Here is a 10207-nt window from a genome sequence, read left to right as displayed (position 1 = left end):
GTATAATATTATTGACTTCTTGGCTCTTCATCCATAGATTGAATTTGCATTTAATTTTTTTTTCACTTGATGAATTTTTGAAATGAGTATACACAATTTATATATTTTTTTAAATATTTCTTTTTATTAAAAAATTGAAGAGTCTTTTCTTACTAAAATTAAGAAATAAAGAAAAATAGATAAGACATTTTTGTACAGAGAAAAAAACAATGATTTTTTTTTTTTTCACAACTCCAACGTTGATAGTGAACGAGCTTTGTGTGTTGAGAGTCCACAGTGCTTTATATACAAATAGATTGTACACACTAGGAAATTATATTTTATCTAATATAAAATGATAACAAAAAGAAATCATAAAAATAACATTACTATATATAATATAAAATGTGATTTATACACTAGTGGGAACAAAGTATGGAAATTCGTCCATACTTGAGTGAAAATATAGACGAAACTATAATTATATTTATATAAAACTCGACTTAATAAAAAATAAGAGATGTGAATATGGACAAGTTTTTTATTTTTTCATTTTATTATTATTTTTGATGTTATTGGCATGAGAACCGGCAAATTATCAATGAATAATATTTAATTTACATTAGACAGCTTGTAAAGGGCTGTTATTTTCAACAGGCTGTCAAGGAGAGGATATAAAATAACAAAAGAGAGAGAAGAGGCAAACAAGGAGTTATCTCTCTCTTGTCATTAAATCACGGATACTTATCTCCACGTTAAGATTTTAAACATTTTAAGATCGCTCGGCTATCCCCCTTTCACAAAGCGGTCTCCCTTTTTTACAAGAGCTATTACATTTATCATAAAAATTAGGAAATTCGATTATTGATGAATTCATTTACAATTATTATTATTAATATTTATTTTTATTTTATTTTTTTTTTCGCGAAAGAAACGTTTGTCGGGTGCTATTTTGATTCGCTTTCTCTAACAATCATCTGACAGTTACTACGTGAATGCCATACAAAGGCATCAAGTGAACAGCGACGTCAAATACGCACCTTCAAAACTTGCTATTGTAAGGTCTTTCGTTTTCCGGTGGCCACACATGCAGCACACTCTAACACCTTCCTCCCCGAGTTATGGCTCCCGTTTAAAGTACGGCGCTCTCTTTGTTTTTATCACTCGAGTAGTTCCCTATCCCGTCCGTATTTCCTTGATACTCATACTTCATATTTTTGTATATTTTTCACTCAATGTAGCTCCGACCAACTTTTCGTTCACGTGTTGCGTAAAAAATAAACGTCAATGATTATTAATATGGCGCGCGATCGTGTGTCTGGGTTTTTGTATCGTTTTTACATCTAAATGTATGTATTATCTTTTTTTATTTATCAATTCTTAGGGTACCAAAAAAGTGAAAAATTGAGTTTAATCAATAAAAATTTTTTTTTCAAAAATAATAAGAGTAAATACCGAGATAACAAATAATAAAGATAAATAATACCCTACGTAATAATAAAATTATCAAGAACACGCGATTTAGGACTTGGCACATTTTTTTAATATCCCCAGTAGTTCTCAACTTATGCAATAAAACAGATAATCAGTAGATTTGTTGAAGCTACGTTTTCAGAGTATGTCGGAGAGAGTTGGCGACATGTAGGTATATTGTGGTTAAATTCTTACGAGCAAAGTATATCTGCGTACATGTCACCAAGTCCCTTCGATACACTCTGAAAACGTAGCTTCGAAAAGTCTAATAATTATGTTCTTACTTATTGTTTTTTATGATCATTCAACACTAAAAACCTTAACAAACTTGACATTACAAAATTAACAAAAAAGAAAGAATAAAATTTATGAAATGACAAAAGTTGAGAATAACTGGGTCACTATATAGATGTACTAAAGGCGTAGTGAGTTTTTTTCAAAATGGCACGCGACATATTTTTTATTCTTTGGTAGATGAATCAAAGTTATATTTTACATGTACTCCTTTTATGAAAAAATCGTGAGAAAATTTTTAGTTATTTACGAAGACAGATATTTTTAAATCATTTGCTTATAAAACTTTACGCTAAAACATGCTAATTGGAAGTTAAATTTAACGGAAACGGTACTAAAAATATTCATTAAATTTAAAAAACTTATTTATGTAAACGTTAATAGCTTATATTTTAAATTTCAACAGTTTTGTAAGAAAATTATTTTTTGCGTAAAGTTCTGAAAAAATAAAAATATGTGCCAAGATCTGAATCGTTTTTTTTCTTTCTACTACCTAAAATATCGAAAAATAAAAGAAGATTTTTTTCATATTCATACGTTACGTAATTTGTTTTAAGAATTTAAAGATATATTATTATTATTATTAATATGTATATATATATGTTGCGATAATGTTCTGTTTTAATACATACATTTAGGTGTACAAACAATACAAAAACATAATCACGCGCGAGCGCTCATATTGATAATTATTGACGTTCACTTTTTATGCAACATGTATACGAGAAGTTTTCGGGTGCTACATTGGCGAAAAGTGTATACAAAAGTTTTGAAGAAACTTGGGATAAAGAGAAGGGGTGAGAGAGAGAAAGAGACAAAGAGTGAGGTGAGTGAGGGTGTATACGGGAGATGCCGGCACTTAGTGAGATCGAAGGAACGGAGGTGATCAAGGGATTACTCTCGAGTGAATGTTAACAAAGAGAGGGTCCGTACTTTACGGGGCCATACACGGGGACTGGAAGGTGAGAGCTGTGCTGCAGTGTCCACCCAAACGAAAAAACCTCACAATTCTGCAAGTAATTGAAAGTGCATATACAACGCTAAAATATGCACCTTCAAAACTTGCTATTGTAAGGTCTTTCGTTTTCCGGTGGCCACACATGCAGCACACTCTAACACCTTCCTCCCCGAGTTATGGCTCCCGTTAAAAGTACGGCGCTCTCTTTGTTTTTATCACTCGAGTAGTTCCCTATCCCGTCCGTATTTCCTTGATACTCATACTTGATATTTTTGTATATTTTTCACTCAATGTAGCTCCGACCAACTTTTCGTTCACGTGTTGCGTAAAAAATAAACGTCAATGATTATTAATATGGCGCGCGATCGTGTGTCTGGGTTTTTGTATCGTTTTTACATCTAAATGTATGTATTATCTTTTTTTACTTATCAATTTTTAGGGTACCAAAAAAGTGAAAAATTGAGTTTAATCAATAAAAATTTTTTTTTCAAAAATAATAAGAGTAAATACCGAGATAACAAATAATAAAGATAAATAATACCCTACGTAATAATAAAATTATCAAGAACACGCGATTTAGGACTTGGCACATTTTTTTAATATCCCCAGTAGTTCTCAACTTATGCAATAAAACAGATAATCAGTAGATTTGTTGAAGCTACGTTTTCAGAGTATGTCGGAGAGAGTTGGCGACATATAGGTATATTGTGGTTAAATTCTTACGAGCAAAGTATATCTGCGTACATGTCACCAAGTCCCTTCGATACACTCTGAAAACGTAGCTTGGAAAAATCTAATAATTATGTTCTTACTTAATGTTTTTTTTTGATCATTCAACACTTAAAACCTTAACAAACTTGACATTACAAAATTAACAAAAAAGAAAGAATAAAATTTATGAAATGACAAAAGTTGAGAATAACTGGGTCACTATATAGATGTACTAAAGGCGTAGTGAGTTTTTTTCAAAATGGCACGCGACATATTTTTTATTCTTTGGTAGATGAATCAAAGTTGTATTTTACATATACTCCTTTTATGAAAAAATCGTGAGAAAATTTTTAGTTATTTACGAAGACAGATATTTTTAAATCATTTGCTTATAAAACTTTACGTTAAAACATGCTAATTGGAAGTTAAATTTAACGGAAACGGTACTACAAATATTCATAAAATTTTAAAAACTCATTTATGATAACGTTAATAGCTTATATTTTAAATTTTAACGGTTTTGTAAGATAATTATTTTTTGCATAAAGTTCTGAAAAAATAAAAATATGTGCCAAGATCTGAATCGTTATTTTTCTTTCTACTACCTAAAATATCGAAAAATAAAAGAAGATTTTTTTCATATTCATACGTTACGTAATTTGTTTTAAGAATTTAAAGATATATTATTATTATTATTATTAATATGTATATATATATGTTGCGATAATGTTCTGTTTTAATACATACATTTAGGTATTTAAACAATACAAAAACACAGTCACGCGCGAGCGCTCATATTGATAATTATTGACGTTCACTTTTTATGCAACATGTATACGAGAAGTTTTCGGGTGCTACATTGGCGAAAAGTGTATACAAAAGTTTTGAAGAAACTTGGGATAAAGAGAAGGGGTGAGAGAGAGAAAGAGACAAAGAGTGAGGTGAGTGAGGGTGTATACGGGAGATGCCGGCACTTAGTGAGATCGAAGGAACGGAGGTGATCAAGGGATTACTCTCGAGTGAATGTTAACAAAGAGAGGGTCCGTACTTTACGGGGCCATACACGGGGACTGGAAGGTGAGAGCTGTGCTGCAGTGTCCACCCAAACGAAAAAACCTTCCAAATCTGCAAGTCAGTGAAACCGCATATACGTCGCTGCTCTATTGATGCCCCTGTATGTGATTCATTCACGTAGTAACGATGAGATAATTGTCAAGATCGCGACATCAAAATAGCATCTGACGAAGGTTCCTTTCGCGTTCCGAAAATGTTTTCACCTTGGGCAGAAACACAAGTTGTAGTTTCTGCCCAAGGTGAGAACATTTTCGTCCCTCGGGCCCACTGCTATGCCCCAATGGCACACTCCCCGCCCGCCAATTACTTCCCGACAAAGTACGGGAAGAAACATTCTGACCCTGCCAGGCCCAAAGTTCGTTCCCGCTCTAGGGTGGAAAGTAATGGGCGGAAAGTGAGCCCTATGGCGTTATTACGCCCTAGGGCACACTTTCCACCCGCCATCTACTTTCCACCCTAGAGCGGGAACGAACTTTTCCCCCCTGGGGCATTTTTGAGGTGCCCCCAGTAGACCCGACAGGACTCGCCGCATAAGTTCCATCGCCCCGCAGCTACCTTACGTCCGCAAAAATCTGACGACGACTACCATTGGGCCTGGCAGGGCCAGAATGTTTCTTCCCGCCCGTGGGCGGAAAGTAATTGGCGGGCGGAGAGTGTGCCGTAAGGCGCACAACACTGCGCCAGAGGGGGGAAATGGTAGTTGTCGTCGGATAAGTGGGACGGCCCGAGGTAGCTGCGGACCGATGTCGCATATGCGCCGAGTCCTATACTTCCTACTGAGGGAACACCAGACTCTCAAAAATGCCTTAGGTAGGGAAGTAAAATTAATTAAATAATAATAATAATTGTAAATGAATGGCCAAAAGCGACAACCGAATATATGCTGAAGTATACCTGTACGTATATTGTATAGGTGTACCTCAGCCTATAATTGGGTATCACTTTGGCCAACGCAACCTAATGTAATACTTTTTTTTTTCTTCTCTTCAATGATGTTCCAAAAAAAAGGACGACTACTCTGTGAAAGCGGGATAACCGAGAAATCTTGACAAGCTGATATACAAGCGTAATATCAATTTGAATAATTTCATTTTTTTCTCTTTCTTCCTCACAATCTGTTTGCCTCCCGTTGTTAATTTTTTACAAAAGTCTATCCTTCCCTGTCTCTTCTATTGTTATACATCTTCTCCTTAAACCAATAACAACCCCCACAAGCACAGAAGGAAAGGACGCGATCGAGGGATATCTCTTTCGGTCGTCGATACACATAATAATAATAATAATAATCATAAAAATAATATCATCTATAGTAATGCAATTTAAAAAAAGTCGATAAGCGTCGTTGCGCTCCCTTTCCTTCTCTTGCCGCTCGTCTCTCTTACGGCTCGTATTTTTTCTTTTCTTTTTTTTTATCTACTATACGCAGTGCCTCGCGCGATTTGTTTAAACTATACCTTAATTTAAAATATATGCTCATTTATAATATGTATAAACTATATACAACATTGTCTCATGTCTCTATATAGGTATGTGAGTGCGCCCTCCTTCAGAGCCACGGGGAAGGGCGCGCGTTACGCATAATTTCTGTACTTATTTTAATTACTAATAATTACTAATTAGCAGTGGCAAGCTGGCCAGCTGGCTTGAGTCTCTATAAGCACCATATCAAGATTTCACCAGTAAAAGTCACTACAAACCCTCGACGAATTTAGATAGCTGATCCTGCGGCGTCATGGGGGTAATGTCGTTGCCGTCTTGGCCACCAACGGCAGCGTTCGCCGCCGCAGGCGACTGATGAAGGGGCAACTGGACACCCGGATGCGGTCCAGGCTGTCCTGGTTGACCACCGGCCGTCGCTTGGCTCAACTGCGACAGCATCATCTCACTGGGGCCACCGAGCTCGTGTGCCGGCGAATGTGTGGGCGTGCCGCCCGCGTGACCTGGATGATGGTGAGGCGAGGGTACGGGGCCAGCGCGGGGCGAGGGAACGGGCTGATTTCGCGGAGACGGTACCGGTTGGGGCGATCGTATAGGAGGTGGCGAGCGTACCGATTGCATCAGTTGCTGCTGCACCGAAGAGATTCCCGGAGGTCCCATCACGCCCTGGGGAGACGGGACCGGCGGTGGCGTCAGTTTAAGTCCCGGCTGTACGTAGCCCTGTTCGTTGAATCCACTGTAACCTGTGACAATGAAATCGCATTGTCATTTTCATCATCTCATTCGATTGTTTCGTTACATTATTATGTTGAAATTGAAAAAAAAAAGTTTCGACAAACTTACCCAGCATTGGAGGCCTGATGGGTCTCTGCTGGCCGTAGGGAGGTGCGGATGGCTGAGTGAAGGGCTGCGAGCCCACGACAGATGCCGCCGCCGCGGCTGCTGCCTGTTGCTGGGCAGCGTTCTGCTGCTGTTGCCTCTGTATCATGAGTAACTGTTGCTGTTTCAGCCACTGAGGATTGTGTTGCATGTTCATTTGCTGCTGGCTCTGCTGCTGTTGCTGCTGCAAAGCGAGGGCCTGCTTTTCATAAATAGTATGGGGTTTTGACACATTATTATGGATCAAGCATCGTGTTAAAGCTGCTGTTAGAATCACTTAGTAGCAATAAAAAATTTAAAAAAATATCAAATACTGCGGTAAAGTATAACTTACTTGGCGTTGTTTGATGAATGCAGCCATAAGAGGTGGGTTACTTTTGAGTATGTGCAATATTTGGTTTTGCTGCTCGGGCGTGTTGGGGCTTTTGAGTGTTTGCATCAACTGCTGCAGAGCTTGTTTTCCCGCAACATTCTGGCCCACTTGTCCCGCAGAACCCAACATACCGGGTTTCCGAGCCATTTGACCTCCAATAACAGCCATTCCTGGCTGAATTTGTTGTTGAGGCTGCGGTTGTTGCTGCTGCTGCTGTGGAGGGAGAAGCTGCGGGGCTTGCTGCCGTAGGCTAGCATTTTGTTGCATCACTGCATTTGGTTGATATCTAAAGTTCAGTGTACTATTGCTACAAGTAAAAAAATTAAATTAAAGATTAGTAATATTCATTAAAAAAAAAAAATTAAAAATTTCACGAATCAAGATTATTACCAGCCAATACTTACTTTGGCCACTGATCCATGGGTAAAAGATGTGCGCCACCGGGATTAGCCATCTGTACGGGCATTGGCCTTTGCATCTGAGGCGGAGGCATGACGCCACCTGGTTTTCCGGCAACCGCGCCCATATTAACCCCGAGACCACCAACGCCGACTCCGCCTGGCGTCACCTTGCCGTAACCGACGACATGTGGTGCTTGCTGTCTTGCTGCTTCTTCCTGCACTTGCTTAACCACCTGGAGAACGTGAGCAGGAGGCGTTTGCGTACCGGGTTTCATGCCGATACCAGGCTGATGGTGTGGCGACGGCAGTGACGTTGGACTTATGCCTGGCTTCATCGTTACGCCCGAGGGCATCGTCGTGTTCACTGGTGTCGAGCCTGTTTGCATGCTCAATTCGGAGCCTGCTGAGCGAGTATTTGTCATCACAGCCATACGTCGCCTAGAAATTTTTAAAATGTGGCCATTAAATACAATTCACTCCTTTGGAGTTACATTAGTATGACGCTTAAAGTGAAAAAGATTTTCACAATCAAGTATATTAAACGACAAACACGTAAATGGAAGCATTATATTAGTAAAGAAGATAAAAGTTATTAGGCATCAAAGAACTCAAGGATTAATAAACATTAAAACGTCGCGCGCGCATCTCAACCTTGAAGATATTTTTAGACATTTAGTGCTAATGAAATTCTCGGTTTTGCTGGCATTCAATGATACTGGTATGCAACCAAGAAATATTTTGAATCGGTATAATAAACTTGAAATCGCTTGAATTATTTTCTTTCTTCAAATTGATACCCATAGCGTTTATTTTCCCAAGAATATCTAGTAATGTATAATAAACGAAAATTACTTTATCAATTGAGCCTGCTGCAGACGGTGGTGTTGTTGTTGTTGCTTCAGTTTTTGTTTGATGTTGAAACAGTAAGGCACTGGACATTTTGGTTCAGGACAAGAGCGTGCATGATGGCAGACAAGAGCAATGAGCTGTTTGCAAATCGGACAGCCACCGTTCTTTTTTCGCTTGCACGTCTTTACGTGATTGACCACTCGCTTCATCCTCTGGCAGCTGGCTAACCGGCAATTGGCGTCTTTGCATTGACATGCGTGCACCAAAGATTGTATGCACCTTTGTAACGAAAACTTTCGCGATTCCTGTTGGCAAAACAAATTGAATGACGGTTAGATATAATTCAAACGCTAATAATTTTACTGAAAGTTAACTTTCAACGACAAAAAACATTGCATACACCTACGTACATTTAAATACAAAATAGCTATAGATGTACAAAGATGAATATGAAAATGACGGTACTGTGAAAAAAAAAAAAAAAAAAAAAAAAAAAAAAAAAAAAAAAAAAAGAAAAAGAAAAAAAGTTATATTAAAAACAAAATACGTACTATTGCATTTACTTGTTTTGCATCTGCCGGCGACGATCCATCGTCCAAATCCAAACCAAGTTTTTCCATGGGATGTGGATGACCTTCCGTTTCTTTACAACTTAGACATAAATCAAAATCCTGAAAAAGAATGTTGAAAGAATGTGATTTTTGTTTCCAAAGCAAAAATAATACGCTGTAGCAGACAAAAATCATACTTACATCGCAAACCGCGCAGTGATACCTTGTGTCGATGTGATCCTTACTATATATAAGTATAGCCCATTCATGCCGTGTACGAATTTTTTAAGGTAAAATTGTACGTTGGACTTGGAATGGGCAAATTACTTTAAGTCCCACTAGACACCTAAGCGTTACAATTCACACTTAGGTAACACTGGGACTAGTAACATTTTATTAATCAAACTACTACTGCTCACCTTGAAGTCCAATACTATTCGTTCTTGCATGCCCTTTTCTAGCATCTTTTTGTACCAATCTTGTAACCTTTTAGGCTTCGGTATTCTCTGATCGCCAGGATGACAGAAGAAAATATATATTTTAAAAATAATTACTACAAAAATAAGTAGACTTTTACTTGGTTCTATTGTCTTCTATTCATGCATAATATAATTACATACGGACATATCGATTGCACTTGGAGGAGGTTATTCAGATTTTTTACCCAAATTAAGAAAGCAAAATACGATAAAAAACAAAAATTTAACGATTCTTAGAATCGTAAAAATGTAAGTACGTTTGAAGAGAAAATTTTCTCCAAGGGCTTAAAGATATATCGGTTGAAATACGTACAATTTTGTATGTATGAAATCGAATATTAATAAAAAAAATGTTGGCATGAATATTTTTACTGACCTGTTCTGGTACGAGAAGTACTTAGCGTCCCTTGCTATCGTACACAATTGCTTGCCGAAACAGCACATAACTTGTGGATTGAACGTATATTTTCTGCCGCAACAGTATCCCAGCGCGTGCATCACAGGATCAATTTCTTTTTCAAAGACTTCCGATAACTGCAAAAATACAACATGTAAATGATTACAAAAAAGTTACACTATAGCATGAAAATTACCTTGAAGACACAAAATTAAAAGCTGCTTACCTTTGTACAGTATCTATAAACCTTGGAAGTCAGAGCCAAGTTTTCTAATACATCGGATAAGAAAATGGTTATGAAGAAACCAAAGATTTTAAAAAATAGATAAATGCGCGGGTATAATATTATTGA

At 37.5% G+C, this 10207-nt stretch overlaps 1 protein-coding gene across 3 annotated transcripts; it reads right to left on the bottom strand.

Moving 5' to 3' along the window:
* Window positions 1-96: 96 nt before the first annotated feature.
* On the bottom strand, window positions 97-10137 carry LOC149375368 (CREB-binding protein-like). Of its 3 annotated transcripts, none has more exons than XM_089589077.1 (9): window positions 10082-10137; window positions 9835-9992; window positions 9181-9485; window positions 8980-9099; window positions 8432-8733; window positions 7583-8017; window positions 7140-7485; window positions 6770-7004; window positions 97-6669 (listed from the first exon to the last, which is right to left on the bottom strand). In XM_089589077.1, exons 4-9 carry the CDS (start codon window positions 9046-9048, stop codon window positions 6179-6181), a joined length of 1878 nt encoding a protein of 625 aa, XP_089445203.1. In that variant the 5' UTR covers window positions 9049-9099; window positions 9181-9485; window positions 9835-9992; window positions 10082-10137; the 3' UTR covers window positions 97-6178. The 3 variants fall into 3 exon arrangements, with proteins under 3 accessions (XP_089445203.1, XP_089445204.1, XP_089445202.1); XM_089589078.1 differs by having other exon boundaries at window positions 6770-6989; XM_089589076.1 differs by having other exon boundaries at window positions 6770-7007; window positions 10082-10130.
* Between the last annotated feature and the right edge of the window lie 70 nt (window positions 10138-10207).

The sequence above is a fragment of the Copidosoma floridanum genome, unplaced genomic scaffold (genome assembly GCF_036245765.1).
Source record: "Copidosoma floridanum isolate Cflo_tuat_1 unplaced genomic scaffold, Cflo_Japanese_pri ptg000007l, whole genome shotgun sequence".
NCBI classification, from domain to species: Eukaryota; Metazoa; Arthropoda; class Insecta; order Hymenoptera; family Encyrtidae; genus Copidosoma; species Copidosoma floridanum.
The sequence above is the reverse complement of the archived record's forward strand: the minus strand, read 5'-3'. Positions and strand labels throughout refer to the sequence as shown.